We start from the raw sequence: 24,152 nt of genomic DNA on the forward strand, positions 1-24,152 counted from the left end.
CTGGTAATAGCTAGGTAAGTTTCAATGGCAATTAAGGGGGACTTGTTTGTAATGTAATGTAATGACTCTCAATTTCTCTTTTTACCCCTTCCTTGGCTCTGCTAGTCCTTCCCCTACATGTAGACTGGATTGCTACATCTGCATTAGGTGATTATCATTACTTAGGGCTTCTATTATATGCAACAAAAGCAAATTATTTATTTGAAGCTTGTCCTTGGTGTTTCCTCTGCTAACTCATGAATGCTGGTTGAGTTTTATAGGAAGAGATTTATTGCCATGCCCTAAGCAAAGCTCTGACAAGTACAAAGCAACAATCCTGATAAAAAAAAATAAGTCGTATTTGGTTGGTTGTTCTTCATTGGTAGTACAGTGTCTCTCATCTTTCAGAGTCATATGCTGAAGACATGCACTTTAACATTTGAAGCAAAAATCAGGAAAAGAAAATGAGGGTTTTGACACATACATTTCACAATAGAGCCTTGTCTGGCAGGCAAGCACAACTTTCATTTTCTGTCCATTTTTTTTATTCCAGAAAATAGCAATAGCAATAGCACTTAGATTTATATATCGCTTCATGGTGCTTTACAAACCACTCTCTAAATGGTTTACAGAGTCAGCATATTGCCCCCAACAATCTGAGTCCTCATTTTACTGGCCTCAGAAGGATGGAAGGCTGAGTCAGCCCTGAAATGGCAAGGATCAAACTGCTGGCAGTCGGCAGAGTTAGCTTGCAATACTGCATTCTAACCATTTCTGTGCCATTTCTGGTGTCTTCAAATGTTTTCCCATCTCTTTATTGACGTACACAGAAAATCTGATTTGCTTATATTTCTGTGTCAGCTGATCCTCCGCCAATCTATCTTGTAACCATCATGGTCATGACCAGACTCCAACAACTTGGTGTTCTCCTTTTGTACTTACTAATCTCTTTATTGTTTGGATAATTTTTTAGCAATTTAGTGGCTTGTTTTGCTGAAAGGTTTTTTAATTGGTGAATATCATTAAATTTTGATTATTTAAGAATATGTAATTGATTTTTATACTTTAATGATAATTCTCTTTTTATCTGTATTAGTCAATACTTGAAGCAGGTTCTGGGTGGAGGTTTGGAGAAGAAAAGATGGTTTTATTCAATTTATATGCCACCCATCTTGCCTGGAATTAAGTTTGCCAGATTTTAAGCAATTAAAATCTGGAAAGCTCTTATTGATACAATAATGTTTCTAAGATTGAAATAATGGATATTTAGTGCAGCCTTAGAAAGATGTCCTTTTATGTCTATTTTCTATGTAGTTAACTATGAGCAACAGGGACACCAGAGTTCAGACTATTTACCTCATATCCATAGGAAGTATCAATCTATAAATAATGAAGCACTTTACAAGGTAAGAATTAACACTGATTTTCTACAGATGCAATGATAAAGAGTCAATTAACTGAAGTTTAATAGTTGCAGAATTCCAGTGTGGACCATACTGAAAAGAATAACAAATGTACATACAGTATATAACATGAAAACTAAACCAGCAATTTTGCCCAGAAGAAAGATCTCAAAGCCAATTAATAACAAACAGATCAACTCAACACTGGTCAAGTCATAAAGTAATCAGCATATGGGCCAAGGTCTGTTAAAAAAAAGCAGTAGTTGCTATAAATCTTAGAACTGGATTCAAGCTAGAATATATAGTTATCTAGTACTGAATTTTTCAAAATCAAAACTGAAGCCAAATGTTTCAGTTGTGTTATTATTGACATAGAAAAATGCCCATAGTTTAAATCAGTGTTTCTCAACCTTGGCAACTTGAAGATGTCCGGACTTCAACTCTCAGAATTCCCCAGCCAGCGAATGCTGGTTGGGGAATTCTGGGAGTTGAAGTCCGGACATCTTCAAGTTACCAAGGTTGAGAAACACTGGTTTAAATAAACCTTAAGCAAGAATGTTTTAAAATAACTGTCATGACTTTACTAAAATGCATTCATGACTTTACTTTAATGCATTAAACAGATATACGTCCTTAAGTTAACTATCTACAAGTTCACTCTATTTTAATGCAAATATATCAAACTATATTTCATTATTTCATCTGATAATCATAATAGCAATGATCTAATAAATACCAGAGGCTCAAGATTTTCAAGACAATTGGGGAAAAATGATTTGGAGGTTTAACCCAGAAATTGTTGATTGTACAAAAGTCATCCAAGTGAGGATTAAAACAAAAATAGCCTCTTTACTTTCTTTGAATTACAAATGTCTTCTAAGAAATCCCCTGTAGTGATACTATTTACTCCTATAAAGGGGGGGGGGGGAATTTAACAAAAAAAATGATCTCCAAATATCTTGCCTACATTTTCAAGGTGAACAAATAATCCTTATTCATGTATTTATTGTTTATATGTTCTGCCTTTCCTCTGACTTCCCCTCAACAATCTTGTGAAATATGTTGGGATCAAAATAATCCAGCAAGCTCCATGATTAAATAGAGACTTGCAAAAGCAACCATAGGTTCCTTTTGTTTTCTTCATAATGATTAAAACATTGATGCAACATCCTGCTTACAAATCTCTTGGGTGTGTACATGTGACATCACAATGCATTAAAAATGGTTTGGGATTTGCATTATGATGCTACAATGATACTTGATTGTTTCCTATGCCCCATACCCTGCCCCCCTTCCCCAAGAGTGATTTCTTGATTCAGGGACTTCCTAATCAAAACACAACTTAACCCTGAGATTTCACTAATTCCCAAAAGTAAATATTATAACAGGGTAAACATATATCTCTGCTTATAACATATATCTCTGCCCTCTTCATAGGGGCAACTTTAAAATGCTTGTCTCCCATCCTGGAAATTGAGCCAACTTTAAAAAAATTAAAAATTGAAAAAGATAATAAATTAAAAATTACACAAAAAAAGAAGAAAAGAAAAAGAAAAGAAAAAGAAAAGAAAAAGAGGAAAAACAAAGAAACCTCCTCCTTTATTCCTAGCAAGACTCAACATTAACAATTTATTACTATCCCTTACAGTAGTGGTTCTCAACCTTGGTGACTTTAAGTTCTGTGGACTTCAACTCCCAGAATTCCCCAGCCAGGGGATTCTGGGAGTTGAAGTCCACAGGACTTAAAGTCGCCAAGGTTGAGAAACACTGCCTTACAGTAAAGTCCAACACCTCATCCCTTTCTCTATAGACCCATCAATAAAACCTCATATCTCCATTTTGAACAGGAAAAGCCTAATAAGGATTACCAGATTATAACATAACTATTGAAAACTTGAATTTGAATTCCTTCTATATTTTCACCTCCATTTCCATTTAAGTATATCTCCCCATTTCCTCTATTCAAATAAACAAAATCTTTAAGACATTATCATCATCTAGTCCCAGTTAAAAAAAAAGTTGAACATTACCAGAAATAGTAAGCTATTAACTTCAACCTTGGTCTAATAAACCAATTTCATATTATTTCTGCTTTCTCCCAAATGTCTTACTAACATCTTCACAGAAAGTTCTAGTATCTGCTTTTTCATATTCTCTTTGTCTCTTCCCTCAAGATTGTTTTTGTCAAGGTCCTTTTCTAATTCCAGTGTGTCAAGCAGAAGTTCAGCAGTCATTTAAGAGTTGAACGGTCTGGAAATATAGCAAATCAATGAATACATTTTGTGCATTCTTTTTCTTGCACTGGGGCAAATATGGTGTGTGAATGAGTAACAATTTGAAGGATTTTGTAGTTCTTCCTCATTTATTTGGAGACTAGTCCTCTCACCACTTAGCTTTGCTGGACATCACATAATTGACATTGGTGTGGAGAGGTTGTTGGCCATTTTGCTGTGATCAAGGAAAATAATTAACAGGCAAGTGTTTCAACATCTTACTCAAAAGAAAATGAATCAAAAGCAATTCTGCTGAATCTGTCATAGCCTACCTCTGCTCAAGCCCTGGAGGATTTTCCAGCTGCTGTCTCTATTCCAAATTCCCTACTACCCTCCTCTTTCCCTTTTCTTCATAATTACATTCAGAGAGGCACTTTGAGAGAGCTTCTCTGATCTGTTGCCATGGTTACACAGATGAAAGCATTTTGTTAAAATTGCTAGAAAAATGCTGTCCTTTTAACGAAAATTCAATTCCATTTAATTTTTTCTCCTATCAGCACAGATAAAGTATTTGTCATGAGCCATCTAGCAGTAAAGGCTTTACTATGTATACAGAAGACTAAAATGGTGCTGCACTTAAAAATGCAACTATGTTGAATTCATAGATATGCACTCACAGAGAAAGCCTACAGAATTATAAAATATAGCCATACTTCTGGTGAAAAATAATGATCCTTTCTCTAGACTTCTTGACCCTTTCTCTCACCAATGAGGAAAAAAACCCACAAGGTTAATTTTCTTTTTACTCTACAAATGCTAAAGCTCACTAACTCAATTTTCTCTGATCTAATGAGTTAGGATTACTATTTGCAGAATTTCCAGTTAGTCCAATGAAATGAATATTCTGGAAATTGTAATTTCAACCATTTGAAAGTAGGAGGGCTATGGAATGTTGACTGACTGGAAACATTGGCTACTTCAGGGTTAATCCACCTTCAAGCACCAGATTGGAAGAATATGAACAAAGTAGTCAATTAAACTTTTTCAGGATTCTATTAATGTAGACTTACAATGAAGTAGAATTAGCTCAACTAGTCATGTTTCCTGTCACTTGATAGAACCTTTTATCAATTTATTTGAACAGTTAGTAGCAGACTTTTGAAAAACAAACTTTATAGTTCTATTGCTTTTCTCAATGTAATTCAAAATAGGAAATCCATGTGGCAAAAATATTGTATTTCCAACATTGTTCAGTAAATAGATAAACCATGAGATAAAGTCATGGTTTGATTCTCTTTTTATTAGGCAGATACATACTCTCCAGAAAGCCTTGATTATTTCAGAAAAATCAAGGGGAATGAAGGGAAGAAAGATTTACTTGGGCAGCCAAGCTCAGATTGGAAACTGGATTGTGTAAGAATCTCCCCTCTTCCAATACAACAAACCTGTAGCCAAAGGATATTATTAAGCTCATTTATCACCAGGTTGCCTTGGAAAAGCCAATCCAGTATCATTGATTAAAATAAAGTTTCCAGAGCTATTGCGTTTCCTTCATCAAGACCAGAAATGGGCAACCTAGAGATTCACATGCAGTTTCAAAGTTAATTTCAAACACCATCTTCAAGAAATCAGTTCAGGTCTCTGGTAAGAGATAGCTAACTCTTTTCTGCAATCAGGCCAAGGACAACTTGCTGTGGCTGACTTGCCATGGTTGTCTTGCCCCGACTGACTCACCCTCGTCAACCTGTCATGGCACAACTCGCTAAATAACAATTTATTGTGCGGTAACTCAAGAGAGGAACCAAGAGAATTGCAGCGGGTGTTTTCTTGCTTTAGGTTTGAACTTTCTCAAGTACTCGAGGCTGAGTTGAACTGCAATTCTACTTGTCTCTCTCATGAATTATCCTATGTTGAATTGTCCTGCAGTGAGTTGTCCCGTGGGCAAGTTGACTGTGGTGAGTTGTCCCATGTGAATTGGCCAGGATGAGTCAGCAAGGGTGAGATGGTTGTGGCAAATTGTCCCTTTCTGCCTGCAATCTGCTGTTTGTGGGAAGAGAATTGAGAAAGAGAAACAAGGATGCTCATACAATTTTGCACTAGCCCATCCACTCCTTGTTTTAATTCCATGTATTGTCCTAATAATCAACAAATTAACCTTTGAGGAATTTGAATCTTCCCAAATAGGAATGACCAGGGATCTGTGCTTAGGGCTACATTCAGAAAAGTATGCAGCAACAGAGAAATAGTGTAGATGGGGGGGAGCATGCTACTTTTTAATATCATTAAATAAGAACAAATCAGTCATAGGCTTCTAGCTGTCAGGCACAAAAAATCAGGACTATACACTAAATTGCAGTTGAGAAGATTTATTGTTCAAGCCTATATACAAAAATTTAGTCAATGAAAGTTCAACACTAAATTTGTGCCAGATAAGAATCAATCAAATTCAAGAGTGGTTGGACTTAGACTGTTTGGGGGCAATGTAATGACTGTAGGCTGATGATTCATTTAACTCCACTCTCTACCCTCCCTGCTCTGCCTGCTTTTCTCTTACACTTATATACTCAATAATACTACATAATTGTAAACCTGTATTTTAACCCAAAAGACATTGAGGAAAAGAAAGCTGACAATTCCATATCTGTCTACTCTAATTGTCACAAAATATGCAAACCCACCTCATTTTCTAAATGTAGTTGCGATCTGACAGCTTACATACAAAGGTATTCTTAGCAAATGTAGCAAATATATATTATTGTTTTGCTTAATTAGCAATACAATACAATAGCAGAGTTGGAAGGGACCTTGGAGGTCTTCTAGTCCAACCCCCTACCTAGGTAGGAAACCTTATACCGTTTCAGACAAATGGCTATCCAACATCTTCTTAAAGACTTCAGTGTTGGGGCATTCACAACTTCTGGAGGCAAGCTGTTCCACTGATTAATTGTTATAACTGTCAGGAAATTTCTCCTCAGTTCTAAGTTGCTTCTCTCCTTGATTAGTTTCCACTCATTGCTTCTTGTTCTACCCTCAGGTGCCTTGGAAAATAGTTTGACTCCCTCTTCTTTGTGGCAACCCCTGAGATATTGGAATACCGCTATCATATCTCGCCTAGTCCTTCTCTCTATTAAACTAGACATACCCAGTTCCTGCAACTGTTCTTCATATGTTTTAGTCTTAATCATCTTTGTTGCTCTTCTCTGCACTCTTTCTAGAGTCTCCACATCTTTTCTACCTCATGGCGACCAAAACTGAATGCAGTATTCCAAGTGTGGCCTTACCAATGCATTATAAAGTGGTATTAACACTTCACATGATCTTGATTCTATCCCTCTGTTTATGTAGCCTAGAACTGTGTTGGCCTTTTTGACAGCTGCTGCACACTGCTGGCTCATATTTAAATGGTTGTCCACTAGGACTCCAAGATCCCTTTCACAGTTATTACTGTTGATCAAGGTACCACCTATACTGTACCTGTGCATTTCTACATTGTACATTGGCCAGTCACTTTTCATGAGGTGTGTGTGTGTGTGTGTGTGTGTGTGTGTGTGAGAGAGAGAGAGAGAGAGAGAGAGAGAGAGAGAGAGAGAGAGAGAGAGAGAGAGAGAGAGAGAAATATCTATAGAAAATTTTATGCAGACCTATGACTGTTATTATTTGCCCTCATTAAGTTTCAGAAGGTTAAGCTTTTCCAGGACTCTGAAATAGTATTTTAGCTTTCTTGTTAATAGTAATTTGACCATTATTGTTCTGTTGTTTTTCTGTCTGCTTACACACACCTTCTTGCTCAAATTTTAAAAGTAACTGTAGAACTCTTGAGTGATTACTGTATAATTCATAATACTGTATGTTCCACTGTTCTGAATTATCTAGATTAAAGCTGCCAAAAACAGTTTAATAGGCTCACAATAAGAAATATTTCTTACTGGATGAGCAAAGGGGTAGGATTGGCTAGAAATGGAGGAAACAACTTTCCTAACATCATAAAATTACCATCAGTAACTATGGCTCTGTGTGGTCAAAAAGACAAGTCAAAAGGTTTGCCTTCAACTGCTTTGAATTTAGCTTGTCTTTCTAGAAAATATAAGTTTATATGTTTAATAAATCAGTAAATTTATAAAAATATTAATTCTGCATTCATAATAGAATTAAGCGAATCCACAAGTTTGAGATTGTAACAACTCATAACCATTACAATATGGACAAGAATGGCATAGATGTTAATTTGGGCCATTACCTAAGACCATAATGATGGATAGGCTATTTATCAACTGTTCCTTTGGTGCAGAATAAAGCAAGATCTCCTGGTGCCCTATTTCCCATCTCTATTATGTACAAAAAAGTATTCAAACTGGAATAACCAACAGACCTTTTGTGACTGTCCATCTAACCAGTCACAATATTGTTTTCATTGGCTCTGGAAAACCTGGTGCCCTTTTCGTACGCATAGCAATGATTTAAATTTTATGTTCCTTGGGTTTCGGTTTCTGCTTTTGCTGAACAACATTGGTGTCATTATTCCATTTTTTTTACAACATGCAAAATTTTGCTGTCCAAAAAATACCTTTCTCTCTTCTATTGAAAGTGGGGATTAGATGGGAAGGGATGGGGCAACAAACATAATCCTTTACACAAATGTTATACATGTACAGACAAAATGTTTCACAAGGTTCAGTGCAATATGTATTGGCTATCCACTCTAGCTTAGTCTTACAATGATTTCTATCCTGCTTTTTACTGTTTTGTGAAATGTATAGAAGCTAATGAAAATTGCATCCCTAGCACTAAATGGGGAACTCTAAAAGCATACTAGTGAAAAGCTCCATAAAGCAGGAAATGCACTGTCAAGGAAGTGAACAGCAGCAACAGCTACCATACAGTACTAAATTTATTTACTCCTATGGCATATAACACTTTGGGAACAGAACATCTGGCGCCTCAAATTAAAACATTTTAAAATTAGTTCTTAACGAGCAGAAATAAAAAACAACAAATTGACTTTTTTTTACATACAGTACTTCTCTAGTAAATCAGCTATATAACAAGAGGCAATAAAAACAGATTTATTTACTACACTTCCTGTTACCAGTGATCAAGCAGAATATAGAAATTAATCTCTTATTCCAAACACACATTAGGCAACTCATAACTACAATGCAATTACCTACAGAAGCATTATGCAGAAAGTAGTATACTAATATAGACTTCTATGTAAGCAAGCTGCAAAGGAAGTTGGAAAGATCCACCTCTTCCTTGGAAATACGGGGAGGGGGGCAGCAGTCTCCAAGCAGCAAAAAATAATTTTCAAAATGTCTCTGCAACATTTTGTTATAATAAATCACACACATGAATTACAAAATATTAATTTTTCCAAAACAAGATTAAATTACAAATGAAGTACAAATTGAAATAATAGATAATAGTAGAAATCACACTGGATGTAAGGCTGAAAAATCAAGAAAGCTTTCAGGGATTTCTTTTCCCCTAATATGGGATTGTCAATCCATTGTCTTCTGCTCCCTTCATAGATATTATAGACAATTCCATTTCTTTGGCATACTCTGAATGCGCACACATTCAAGTTAAAACTTCAGAGATCCTAAATTTCTAGCTTTGATAAACCAATAGATTAAGTACTGAAACATTACAACTGCTAATGCATCTCTTATGAAGAAATAGTATTTTATTGTTTAAACAAAGGATAAATTCACATGAAAAGAAAATTTCTCCTACTTATGAAAAACCATTAATGATTTATTTTGTGTCTAATATAACATACATGCCAATAATCTGGATAACAGTCATTTAGAAGACTCAAAGTTTTCATCCTTTTATTATACTTACTTATTTCTGCCTGTCATTAACATTTAATGGTTAATATCATCCATCCCATCCAATGAGATGGATCTTGTCCAATGAGGTGGCTGCAGAGATGGGTTTCTGCCAGTTTGCCCCGGATCGGGCAAACCGATAGTGGCAGTGGCAGGAGGCTTCACCCATCCGCCTGGACATACACATGAGCAAACCAGCAGTAAAATAAATTGAAACCCATCACTGGGTAGCTGGATCGAGTTACTGAAGTAGTCCTTATGAGCTTAAATGGGCTCTGGGGGATGGTAGATGACAGGAAGGCCTTAAGGACTGTTGTTCATGGGATAGTGATGGGTCGGACACGACTTCGACTTCGTGACTAACAACAACAATCATCCATTCCTAAATCATGATCCTTTGTTCCTAGATCTTGTAATAATAGTTGTTGATACGTTTTCATTTCCTTTTTCCTTTTTCTCTATGTTTCTACTATTGCTGTTCTGCTAGGAAATACTAATTTTGATGATATCCTTTCTCTTGTTGGTACATGTTAAAGAATGATTTTTTCCCTATTAAATAGACTTCCTATATTTGTAATCAGCTATGTACTAGTCTGAAAGCTAAAGGTTAACTAACATTTTTTTCAGTCTATTAAAAATAATTTAACAAGTTTTTCTTTTATGTGTACATCTTCTTCAAAATGATTTGGACATCATATGAGCAAATCTCTGCTACTCATTAAATCATGCAGAATTTTTTTAGGCTTCCATGCAAGTTTGAAAGAAAAATATAGTTGTGAGCTTTTTAAGGAATTGTCTCTTTAAAATTCATATGACTTTTAAATCTGAACCTGGAAAATGCAGGAAGTAAATGCTGTAGTAAATACAGGAAGGTTGTGACCTGGAGTTCAGTGCCCTTCTAGATCATTTCCAAAACATGGTTATTCCTGAATGTTGTTTCTCCAGATCTATCTACAAAGAATGGATCCAATTAGTTTTGAAGCCAACCTGTTCTCAGAAATAAATACTAGTACTTACTAGTACAAGCTACCTCTGACGGATCAAAGTCAGACCGGTAGTATCCGTTGCGACAAGTGCAGATGGCAGCAGCTTCTGATGTGGAGCGACTGTTGGGAGGACATTGTGAGCAGATTCCTATTCCTTGATGAGCTTTGAACATCCCTGCTGGGCAAGCTACAAGAGGACAGAGAAGAGAGGAGTTTTTTTTGAATCAAGATTATATAGCACAAAAAAGATTAAACTTGCTTTGATATGTGTTATCAAAAATGTTGAAAAAAATGACATTATCATAGTTTTAATGTAGCATTTACTTCTCTAATTTTAATAGAATTCATGAGGAAATGTCTTGAAATCAAGCATAGAGATAACTGTATGGATAGGTAATCTATGAATGTCTTGGGACTAACTTTGTTGCTTATGTACTTTGCTTCTAAACACATAATAACTAAAACTTGTCTGCTAAACCTAATAAAGACAAAGGACAATAATCAGGATAAATCATCAACTGCAGTTATAATACATACAGCATTTATAACATCTTCATAGTTAAACACTGTTAAGTTATAAAAGCCCTGACTGTATTAATTAAATGCTTAGAAAAATATTAAGATTTTCTCTGGTTAGTTGTTGAAAAGACTTTAAAATGGAGCCCTGACAAATCTTTGTAGGAAAGGACTTCCATAAACATGGCATTTCTATTGAAGTATCCTTTCTCTTTTAACCTAAAAAATCATCTAATTTGGTAGAGGCATCTGTAGAATAGACTTAGATGAGCAAAAGCATTCTAGATTAGATTAATGTTTAAGATATCTTTTTTTCACAGCTTTTCAACTAACTGAAATGGATAATATATTGAACTCAGAATCGAATTGTTGGTACTGCAATTGGTAAAGAACGGACATAGAATATGATTATGCTGGCATGTTACGACTAACAATCTAACTGCCGTATTTTAAAATCACTGCCAAAATTCACAACTTTTTGGTACATATTTTATTAAAGAGCCTAAAGTCTCTGAAAGCAGGAGACAGTACCATATTTGCAGAAATCCCTAAGTAATAGGAATTGGTTCTGAGTCTCCTTAGTGCCAAGATATTCTGTTATATGTTGTTTTAACAGTAAAATGGGTGGCATACAAATTTAATAAGTAAATGCATATGACTAACAATCTGAGGGACAACATTTTATTGGGAATTTTTGCATTTATAATATTGAATTGAAAATGTTATCTGATCGATTTTTAACACAGAAATTCAGGATTGTGGACCAGACTGAGAAATGAAAAAAAAAATCCAGTGGCAAACACCCACTCTGCCAAAAGTTGCAATATCCTTACAGTCAGTAGGGATTAAACTCAGTTCAAGGGTATATTTAATTTTTAATAGTTTTTAATTTTTAATAATGTACAATTCTTCAAAGCCCCATACAATTCTCATTCAATTTATTATTGTACCATTCTGCCAACTGAATTGACCAACAATAATTACTAAGGAAAATTATTCATCATAAACATACTGATGATATCTAAACAGATCTTTCTATCCAAGGAATGCTGGTGATATGTTATGATGGAAATCCTGACGAGGTCCTGGAGACTATCAAGATTTGTAAAGTGACTAAAAAGTTGGTATTGAATCCCAGCAAGACTTAACTGCTGTTTATATGGAAACGGACTGGTTTTCTGTATGCTCATGTGGCGACTCTAGATACAGTAGTTCTCTGAGAATCATGAAAACTGCTATATGGAGGCTGTGCTGATTGTGCCTTTCTTCAGATTGTTCTGGTAGACCAATTGCAGCCTTGACAAAAAGACAGCGATGAGAGTAATTAATATCCTTGTCATGTCTTATATAAATCATTGCAATGTGCTCTACTTAGGGCTGCCTTTGAGGGCTACTCAAAAGCAATAGCAGAAGAAAGTTGTTTTTCACATATAACACTAGTAATATAGGATTTCCATTAGTTACCATAAATTTCTATGTGTAATTCAATAGCAATAGCACTTAGATGTATATACTGCTTCACAGTGCTTTGCAGCCCTTTCTAAGTGATTTCCAGAGTCAGCATATTGCCCCCAACAATGGGTCCTCATTTTACTGACCTTGGAAGGTTGGAAGGCTGAGTCAACCTTGAGGCAGTGAGATGTGAACTGCCAGACTGCTGGCAGTGGGCAGCATTCAAACCACTAAGGAACCATGACTCATATTCAAAGTGAAAATCGAAGTGTTTCTTTTCATGTACAAAGCCCAATAGTACTTCTAGGATTATTGTTTTGAATAGAATCTACCAATGGTGAAATTCATTTTTTTTACTACCGATTATGTGGACGTGGCTTGGTGGGCGTGGCAGCAGAAGGACACTGCAAAATCCCCATTCCTACCCCAATCTGGGGCCAGCCAGAGATGATATTTGTCGGTTCTCCAAACTATTCAAAATGTCCACTACCGGTTCTCCAAAACCTTTCAGAACCTGCTGAATTTCACCCCTGGAATCTACCAGTCTACACATCTCATGGGATAATCCTGAAAGTTCACTACATGGGAAGATTTGGAAAAAAGAACTATAAGCTTCTGTTTGTCAGTAATGGTTTCAATTTTCTGGAACAGCCTTCCCAAGAGATCCTCATGACATTCTCATTTCCCTATATTTAGGAATGTGTTCAAAATAGTGTTTTTAACACAAGTTTTAAAATTTGACATCAATGGATATACATTATCATATTTTGTTTCATGATATATTAACTTATTTTAGTTTCTGTTGTAAATCACCATAAATATTCAGAGGGTTTAACAGTACAAAAATTAAGCAAAGACCTTTCAATGAAATCCTACTCCTACTACACATCCTATTAAAGTAAATCATATAAGTATCTGTTTTAAGAATTCTAGTAAAATGTCATTTTCATGCTTGCAAATGGAATTATTCCAGTTTAATGTCTTCTGTGCCCACAGCTAGATATGAATGTTGTGCAAAACTTTGTATCTTTCACAAACTACCCTAAAACTATCCCAAAGGTGCTTTTTCAAAAGGCAATTGGACTTTCTTGTTTTTCCTTGAAGACATTTCCGAAGAAGCTTCTTAGGTGAGAAGTGAAATATCTTCAAGGAAAAACAAGAACGTCCAGTTGCTTTTTGAAAAAGCATTTTTGGAACAACCATGACATGGGTGATTGAAAATCCCCATAGACATTTACCCTAAAACTGCTATCATTATCATTCTTATTCAGTTTTAATGCAAACATAAATGGTGGCCCTGGTAACCAGTCTAACTAGTGTTATTTCCAAGTTAATCGATGCTTGTACTAATCTGTTATTATAGTAAAGATTTTTGTTTACTATTCATTAATGATACAATGATACCATGAAACTCTTGCAGTTATAATCGATAACATTAGCTGTTGGTATTCATTTGGATTCATTTGTATTTTGTCCTTTTTCAGCATGGTAGCCTTGGAATCAGGCGTCTAAGACATTCATGCAAAACTGCTGCTACTAGCTGTAAATATTTGTACAGCACATATATTTTTATATGGCACATTCCTTCAGAAGTTCAGGCCATTATGTTTAGTTCACCCTGCATAAATGGCCAGCTGTCAAGATTTTAGTAGCATGGCATAGCAGTTGCAACCTAAGTTCAGATCTTCTCACACAATTGAATACATTATAAATGTTAATCTTTTCAATCCAATTGGTAGCTTTGGCATTGGGGCAGAATTGTTTTTTGTATTTGTTTTTAACCAAGCCACTAGAATTCAAAATTCTGAAAGGCCTGGCTCTAGTTTTCTAATGCTAAGATAGAAATATATACAAGAAAGACTGAGGCAGCTGGGATCTCATCTTAATGAGATAGGTGAGCTAAAATTAATAGTTGACGTAAGTCCAGTGTGAAATTTTTGTTTGGAATGGAGTTTTTTGATGCTGAAATAAATAAGCAAATCTAAAATAAGTATAAGAAGCATTAACTTGACATGGAATCGTCTCTTATAATCATAATGAAGGATGATATGCCATTAAGAATAGAGACTCACATCGCCTACTGTAACACATTTCTATTCATTTTGGTAGGCTGTGAGTGTCTGATTTACATAATAACTGAATAATAATATGCTTTACATGCATAATATCCACATTGTGTGACAATAATCAAGATTCAATTCCTGTGACAAAAGGTAGATAAAGAAATAGGAATAGTAAGGATGGGTAAAAAGAATAAGAGAATGAGGCAAGAAACTGTCTGGAGAACTGTCACATTCACCTTCCAGTTGTTCAAAAATCTCTTCTTTGATCACTTTTAACAGTTTTTCACTATTCATATGAAGATGTCTCCATATTCATGAAAGCCACCTATAAAATCTTTTGATTATCTCATCGCAAATTGCAAGCATTTCTATAATATCACCTTAATATGTGTTCAACAGAAAGTTAGAAATACAATCATAAATAGAAAACTAGAGCACTGATAATGGTTGGATCTTTGCATATAATCCCGCTTAGAGTGGGCTGTAAAGCACTATGAAGCGGTATATAAGTCTAAGTGCTATTGCTATACATCTATCAGAGTTGATATCTATCAACTCTGCACACTTTGTGATGTTCAACACAAAATGCCAATGATGGACAGAATTGCTTGCTCCAACTACTATAGAAGAGGCCTAGGCCAAAGCTGAATTAGTTGTATTTTCTTTTCTTCCAAACATCTTTCTTTACATATCAATTACAATATGAAAGGAAACAGATGGATCAAAGCAGGGGTGGGATCCTACCAGTTTAACAATCAGTTAGCTGAGTGCGCGCTTTGTGTGAGCAGTTTATAGAAAACTCATCTTTGGCATTACTGCTAGTGAGAGAAACAGCTGAGGTGCTACGCCAATCAGCTGGGATTTGGAAAAGGAAATATAGGTGTGTATTGTGCAGGGGCGGGCAGGCCCACTTCAAAGTTGGAGCAAAGCAGTTCGCTCCCAGCTGATAGTAAATAGATACAATTATTTATGCATTTGGGCTATACAGTGTTATGGATTTGCTTTTAAAAGGTACTTAGGAGAGTATTGGGGTAAAAAAAGAGGATTAGGAAGCTTATAGAGTGCTCCTGGGGGCTGGGGAGAGGGCAAAATTGAGCAAAAAACGACCCATTTTTTGCTAATTTCTGCCCTCCCCAGCCCTCAGGAGCTCTCTGAAAGCCTCCTTCAAGCTATGCATGGCCATTTTGGTGAAGGGGCGGGGCTTCGGGAGGCAAAAAATGCTGTATTCAGTGTATTCTTATACTCCAAAAAATATGGTATTTAAAAAGAACTAATACCAGTCACACACCAGTATCAATGGTGAAGATATGTGCTAGAGGCACCTTAATTCGACTTCAATTAAAAAATAAAAAATCTCTGTTCAGCTGGGGTAGGGAAAGTAATTGCCCTTCATATCTGAAAAATAGGCAGCGCTAGGGAAATTCTTTTGGTACAATGCAAGTCAAAATAGTAAGTATTTTAGTCAACTTAACCAGAAAGTAACATAACTGGGGGGAAAAAGAAAATTATTCATTAATAAATTACTGTCAGGATTTATTTTAAAGACATCTTTTCAGTGTGCTATAATGCTTAATGGCAAAGGCTGGTTTCAATGCTATCTTTACAATATTCCAGTTTCTGTAAATTTTGTGGATTTCTCTATACTTTAACCCTGTTGTAAACATTGTTAATGTTCATATTTCTGTTCCATCTAAATAATGATAATTTATTGACTATGGAATTAATTACACTTCCATATATATCCAAGAGATTTCTGCATTTATCACACACTGGTAACTTATTACATATGGCTGAATGGAACCTGCCCATTAAGGTGTATGTTGTAATGATCATAAAAGTTGGTCATGGCACCTTCAAGGGCCCCAACCACCAATTTTGAATTCAGATCATAAGTTCCCTGCTTTGACTTGGTTGTATGTCGAGGATTATCTGTGCATAGATCTTTGTTTTGCTATGTTTCTGTCTTCATCCTCCAGTGGAATGCTATATGGCAGGATTTCAGTTATTTATCCAAGCAAATACAGTAGATTATCAAAGTCTGGTTTTGCAGATGTGCTGCAAACCAAAATGTCATGTTCTGCTGACCTGTGAATTACAAATGGTTGTAACTATAATTATAATATATAATTATCCATCATTCAGTTAAATATTGTTTTAGTTTGATGACTGGCTTAAATATTATAGAACAGACAAGTGTATAGTTCATTGTATACATTGTATACACTGGAAGCTTTTAAGAAGATGTTGGATAACCATTGACTGAAGTGGTGTAGGGTTTCTTGCCTAGGCAGGGGGTTGGACTAGAAGACCTCCAAGGTCCCTTCCAACTCTGTTATTCTATTCTAAACATAGCACCTGTTTTTCACTGTCAATCAATTGCATTTTTCTTGCACTAATATAAATATTAGCATGCTTGATTAGTTCTTACTTGTTTCTTCTAATTCTTTTTTTTTTAAAAGATTTTATTGGTAAAAAGAAAATACAACATCCATAACTTGTAACAAACAATACAACTACATTTCGAGATATTCCCATACTATCAAATCATTATAAACATCAAAGGTTAGGTATCTTTCCCTCCCTCTTTTCTTCCCTCCCCCCCTTACTTCCTTCTCCCCTGCCTTCCCTCCTTTCTTTTGTTTCTTCTAATTCTTAGAGCCCATAACTGCTATATTTTTATTTATGAGATATCTGAAGAAGCAAAGGGGGGCATGGACATTTGAAAAGGAAGATAAATGGGAGGAAAAACACACTGTCTAATTTTCTTGGCATTTGTGACAAAAAGTACCATAAAGAAGTCCCCCTACAAGTACTTAGCACTACATGTAAATGAAATTATTTTTCCCAGCATCAGGAAGATTGATTTTTCAATCACACAAATGTACTAGAGCCAGTAAGGAAGCAAAAGCATTCAGCATGTAGCTGATTAAAGGTATGGAAATTCCAGTCAGGAGCTCCTGGAGGTACTGATCAAGGTCATAGAGCAGAGCGTGTTAACTTGTAGTTAGCACTTATTTGGGAGGTGCTGCACAGCACAGAAAAGCTGCACAGGAAAAGATTACTTGTGAAAGTCAAAGGTGTTGGACAAACTTTGATTGTAAGGCTGAGTCTACCAAATGGAACACATAATGACAAAAAGGTAGCTAAACATCTGGTAGCCGTACCTCTATTCATTTCCCTCTGTTCCTAGTGCACAAGACTATATGGTGCTTTCTGAGATCAATTGTTTTCTTGCAGACATTTCGCTATCCAAACTAGGCAACGTCATTTCAATCTGGAGCTACAAATATTCTTCTTTATTGGCAGAGGGCTATCCAAGACAAATATCCAATTAAAGATAGAAACTATAAAATATAGAAGCATAAATCTCCTCATAAACGTTTGTAAAAGGGAGACCGTCAGAGACATAGTGGGAGAAACTCACCAGTTGACTTACTAACAAATTGAAGTTTTGCAGCTGGCTAATGTTAGGAAAATGTTCATGCCCTGTTCTCAATATTTTAAATGTCCCACAATCCAAAGCATTGCCAGCCCAATCCGTTTCTTCCTTCTTTAGCCTTTTTTTTCTCTCCAAAATAAGATACCAGAGAGCTTAGAGATAAAATGAGGGAAATTGTGGCTGGTAACCAAGGTGTCAGGCCTGGAAGTCATCTTTTGTATTGGGCCTTCAGACTTGCCACATTTAATGCTGTGGGAAATTGGGAGGGGCGATCATACGGAGCGTGATAGATACAGTCAAAATAACATTTCTTTCTCAAAGAGTCAATGACGTCTGGCCTTGCACCTGGAGTGGTGTGCCTGATTGGACCATGTGATGGACATGTGGGTGCTGGGCAGGGACTTGAACTTTTGTTTGGGTGGGGAAAACTTGGAATCATTCAGGTTTTCCCAAATGTGCCAATATGACATCTCTAATAAAATGAAACTTTGAGGAAACTCAAGCCTCGGAATCTTCTTTCGTTAGGGGTGTTACTTGAAACCCTAACACAAAGAGCAGAATCTGGAAATTCAGACTCATTAACACTGAATTCCCTGGGGAATTCCTTGCCATGGATAAGTTAGTGCTCTCTGAGCTTGGTAGATTGGTTGCAGACATTTCTGACTAGGTAATGAATTACCATCTTACTTAAGGTGACCACATGTCCCGCTTTTGGCGGGACAGTCCTGATTTTTAACAATTTGTCCTGCGTCCCACAGTGTTTTTAAAAAGTCTTGATTTTTTAAAAAAAAATTAATCAAGAACCCCCCCCCCCGGTCAATGGTGTCCCACTTTACCAATGTTAAAATCTGGTCACCTTACTTTCGCACGAAAGGAAAAATCTGCAAAAAGTCATGGGGAGCCCCGGGAAAAGCATCACGGTTGGATAAAATGCAAATAAAGGTGCTTATCTCCCCGCCCAGCTCCGTGTGCTTGTATTCAAATCAGAGTCACGCCAAGTCCCATTCAGAGTGTGGAGACATGTTATGTTAATGCAGTTTCAGGAGGGCGCTGTGCTTTTTTTGTTTTACCTGTGTTCTCACAACCATGCAAAGGTGGGTTTTGTGCTACAAGGATCTTTCCCTGTCTGCAGTTCCAATTGCAGTCGTCTTTTGCTTCGGATTAAAGCACTGTTTCTCATTCCTTACAAAAGTGGGAAAACGGCAGGGCTGCCTTCCTCCTCCTTTCCTTGCAGCACCATCGGTTGCAAAATGTTCCCCTTATTTGGTTTATAAGTTCGCAGCAATGCGATCCAACAAATAGGAAAGTTTTAATAAGATATTCTGACTTTATTTGGTCTCTGCTGCCCCCCCCACCCCCAACCCCGTTAGCCCTTGGGTTTTGTCCCCTCCCAAGGAGAGAGTGGCAAGGAGAGGAAGGAAGGAGGGAGGGGGAAGGAAAAGAAGAAGGGAGAGGGGAAGAAGTTGGAAGGAGAAAAGATGGAAGGAACGAGAAAGAATAGAAGGAAGAAGGAGGAAGGAGAAGGAGGAAGATGGAAGAAGGAAAAAGGAAGGGTGGGAGAAAAGAAGGGGAAGGGAGGGAGGGAGGAAGAGAAGGGGAAGAGAGGGAAAGAGCAGAAAGACAAAGAGAATGAGGTTGATAGGCAAGAGGAAGGAGGAAGGAAGGAAGGAAGAAAAAGGAAGGGTGGGAGAAAAGAAGAAAAGATTGAACTAGAAAGAAAGGAAGGGAGGGGAGGAAAGGGGAAGACGGGGAAAGAGCAGAAAGACAGAGAAGGTGAAGGTAGATAGGCAGAAGGAAGGAAGAAGGAAGAAATAGGAAGGTGAAAGGATGGAAGAAGGAAGGAATAGAAGCAAGGGGAAGAGAGAGATGGAAAGAGCAGAAAGACAGAGAAGGTAGATAGGCAAAAGGAAAGAAGCTGAAAGAATGGAAGGAGGAAGGAAGAGAAAAGGAGGAAGGAAGAGAAAAGGAGGAAGGGAGTGAGTGAGAAAAGAAGAGAGGATGGAAGGAGAAAGGAAGGAAGAGAGGAAAAGAGCAGAAAGACAGATAAGGTGAAGGTAGATAAGCAAGAGGAAGGAAGGAAGAAGGAAGGATGGAAGGAGGAAGGAAAAAGAAAGGAGGGAGGGAGGAAAGAAGAAAATAATGGAAGAAAGGAAGAGAAGGGGAAGAACAGAAAAATAAAGAAGAAAGGGAGGAAGGAGGGAAGGTAAAAGGATGGAAGGAGGAAGGAAGGGAAAGGGAAGAGAGATCTAAAGAGCAGAAAGACAGAAGACAAGAGGAAGGAAGGAGAAAGAATGGAAAGGGAGGAAGGCTAGAAGGAAAAAAGAGGGAGGGAGGGAAGGAAGGAAAGAAGGAACATGAAAGGAGAAAGGAAGGAAGGGGTACTTCCACTTGTAGGCCTGGGCCTGAATGCAGGAAGAGTTTCTCCATAGGATCAGGTGCTCCTGTGATCATGGTCTATGAAAATGTTACTACCTGCCTGATGCAAATTTAGACAGACGGTGCTTTGGGCTGCCCCTCAAATTCCCCCCTTTACTCCTCCCCCTTTAGAATTCAGCCGCCTGAGTTTTGCCTTTGAGGGGCATCTAAATGTCATGTGTGGTTATGGCGGATAGCAGAGTCAGCTGGAGGTTGAGAGGGGATTGGGGCTTTTGTCCGCCTGTGGAGTTCTCCCCATGGACAGGATGGGATGTTGGCATGAAAGGGATTCGGACACAATCTCACCTGTTCCAAGTAAAGCTGCCTTTTGCAATCGACTTATGACCAGGATTGATCCCTCAATTTCTATTGCTAAGGGAGACGTTTGTTAAATGAATTTCGCCACATTTTGTGACCTTTTATTGCCACATTAAGTGAATCATAGTGGTTGTTAACTCAGGAACATGGCTGTTAAGTGAATCTGGGCTTCTCCATTGGGGATCAAAAGGGGACCACAATTTCTGTTTTTGTTTCAAATGGCACCGACTAAATTGGACAATTTTTCAAAAAATCCTTGGAGATAATAGTGGCTCGATTTATATGGCAAGGCAAGAAAGCACGAATTAAAGCCCAAATGTTGCAAAAACGTAAAGAACTGGGAGGTTTCGGAGTACCCAACTGGGAAGGATATTATAGTGCAGCAATTATGACATGGGTGAAGGATTGGGCGACATTGAGTAGAAAGTGCTTATTGGCTATAGAGGGACATGACTTCCCACAGGGATGGCATGCATCCCTCTGGCAAGAAAGAGATACCCCCCACAGGTATGTCATGGGACATTACATTCGGAAGATTTTGATGGGGGTGTGGGAAAAGGTGAGGAAAAAGTACTATCTTAAGGTTCCGTGTTGGTTGGCACCGTTGGAGGCCTTAACGTAAGATGACATCCTGCTTTTGGCGGGACAGTCCCGATTTTTAACAATTTGTCCCACGTCCCGCATCGTTTTAAAAAAGTCCCGATTTAAAAAAAAACAATTAATCAAGAAACACCCTCCTCCCCCCCCCCCCGGTCAATGGTGTCTTGCTTTACCAATGTTAAAATCTGGTCACCTTAATCTTAATTCATGATTCAACCCTGAGCTACAGTGTATATTATCTTCTATTGGAATTCCTTGCTAGCCTAATGCAAATTATACCATTAGGAGGATTAGGCAGGCCTGATCAATTTGGTTTTGCTCAATGTCATTATTTTTCCAATGTCAAAATAATATAATCTCATAACTCTGAAGAAAACCTCAATATAGTTTTACTTTATCTGCAATTTTACTAATAAGCTGGTTTTCTCCTATAAAATCCAATTGTGCCTGATATTTCCACTTATTTGCTATTGTGCCTTCTTCAATAGTGTGTGTAAATTGTTTTAAGAGACCTGATCTACAAAAATTGGAGAAGTACAGAAAAAATATTAAAATGTAATTGCATTTCAATCTGCACATTGATTTGGAAAGTGCAAATAAAACAAATGTCTTTCCTTATCCCTGACTATGTAAATATAATTAAAATGCTGATAACAATCACATCCTTTTTCCTTATATTTGGACTATGCATGCTTTGTACTAATAATGAACTAAATGGGAGTTACATTGATGTTAAATCCTGAAAACATAGCAAATAGAATGGGTGATTTGAAAACAAAAATAAAAGTTTAGAAGGTAAAGCTAAAATCATTCATCCATTAAGATTCTACTGAAAGAGGTGGTTTATTAACCCACTTTCTAAATATTGAGAGAATAGGAGCAAAACAAAATTTCCAAGAAAGTGTGTTCTGTACCCTAAGGTCAGTGGTGGAAAAGGTCTTCATGTGCTTCATAGATGTACCTCTGTAACTCTATGAGTCTTGTTATAAACTTTGTGGTCAGACAGATTTACAATACGAGAGGCAATTCCTTATGTACAGTAACCACACTTTAATATCCTAGTTTTAGAGATCACCTTAATTTAAGCAACTGGTAACAAATATAGATTTTCAGCTAAAGCATTATGTGGTCCCTGCTACCCGGATCAATTAGTATAAAAACCTTCACATTTTCAATCAATTGCATTTTCTAGAAACTTTTCAATAGAACAACAGAACCACAGCATAATATTGGAATATTAGAATTTAATTAAGCATGGATATTTGTGGTCAAACCTGACCAAATTCAGAAGAAGCCACAGTTGATTTTGTATTAATTATGCAATACTACTACTTACCACAGCTATCACTAGTAAATCCAAAGGCAGAATTACTAATAGGAAAAGTACAAAAACTACTTTTTTAACAGATACCAATTTGCATAAATTGTAACATCCACTGATACTACTTTGTCTAGCATTTCACAAATTCTGGTCTCCACATGGAATGTGACACCCATAGTGACATTTCTTCCTTAAGAAATATGTTAAGTATCCCATATATCTTTGCAGTGACAGAGATAAAAAGAAAGTAATTCTCATCCATTGCCTGCTGCTCAGGATATGAACCATCTCCTCACACTGAAGGAGGGGAAATTAATAAGAGCAAACTGAAACAATCAGTTTGAAGCAATTTCCTTGAGAAAGAATAGGCCACCTAATCTTTATTGAAATTTTTCAACATCTAATTCAAAACATAGAAAAGCATCCTGTTCTTCCAGTTAGTTCTTTCAGATAGTAAAAGGAATTCAGAATGTACCACATAAAAGAAAGGCAAAAGAACCACAAATGCTTTTCGATAAAAACTCAGTTATCACCACAATAACTGAAAACATTCTTCAGGAGGCATTCTAGAGTTCATAGATATCTATTCCTTTCTTGATAGCTGATTGTCAGGTTTACCAGCTAGACCAGACAGGACACACAACAAGATAAGCTAATTCTACCTTGCTGTAAAGCTAAATTAACAAAATCTTGCAAGTCTGAAAGCACAATATCCCCACCATGTCCCTTACAGTCCAAGAAATTATCCAGCTGCGAGCCATGCTGTCTTTTGTCTGATCATTCCCTAGGCAGAATCTCCCATTAATGTAGCATTTCTAAACTTGGAAGTCTATTTTGGACTAAAGTTTCCATAAGCCTTGATCCCTGACCAGGCCAACAAAGGCAGATTGGACTGAATTCCATTATATTCTGCTTTTTAAAGAAGTTTATATCCTTTTTACACCACACCACTATTATTATGCCTATAACACAACAAGAGTTTAGGAATAAGGGAACAAATTTTTGTTGTGCTGCTGTTATTGTTTCAACTGTTCTGCTCTGGATATAATTTGTTCATGTTTATTCATGCCTAATAAGATTCCACACATTGTTGCAATTGGTGTAGTTGATGCTGCCCTTAAGAACTGCTTAAAAGTTGGAATTGCTTGACAAAACATCTCAATTATTTAGCAGGTTCATATATTTAGAATGTTTCTTGCCAGCATGAAAGCAAAAAATACTGACACCAACTTAATTCATTTTTTCACTTTAAAATGTAATTTTCACCTGTTGAATTGCAGCCTTTTCTTCTATATCAAGCTACTTAAGGACAAAATATTTATTTGGAAATTAGTTTGGTGAAAATAGCTTTATTAAAAAAAGAACAACACAACTATTGATTGATTAACATTACTTGTCTCTCAGACTATGGAATGAATGGGAAATAGGTAGCCACCTTATTTAAGGAGAAGAAAAAGAATAGCAATTGGAAATGCAAACATAAAGTATAAACTATGAGATTGAGACTAATGCAAACTTTTGTAAACCACTTTCAATTCATTGTGCGTATAATTTTGTTATAAATCACCATGATAATCCTCCATTTCAGTGAAAGAGACATTCAAACTACAATATGC

At 36.7% G+C, this 24,152-nt stretch overlaps 1 protein-coding gene across 1 annotated transcript in view; it reads right to left on the minus strand.

Annotated features, from left to right (window-relative positions):
- Nucleotides 1-24,152, minus strand: part of EPHB1 (EPH receptor B1) — a 303,154-nt gene that overhangs the window by 95,875 nt on the left and 183,127 nt on the right. Inside the window, exon 4 of the mRNA XM_032225657.1 lies at nt 10,444-10,599. Within this exon, the coding sequence (XP_032081548.1) occupies nt 10,444-10,599 (156 nt within the window). The remainder of the gene's footprint in view (nt 1-10,443; nt 10,600-24,152) is intronic.

Source organism: Thamnophis elegans, chromosome 10 (genome assembly GCF_009769535.1).
Source record: "Thamnophis elegans isolate rThaEle1 chromosome 10, rThaEle1.pri, whole genome shotgun sequence".
Taxonomy (NCBI): domain Eukaryota; kingdom Metazoa; phylum Chordata; class Lepidosauria; order Squamata; family Colubridae; genus Thamnophis; species Thamnophis elegans.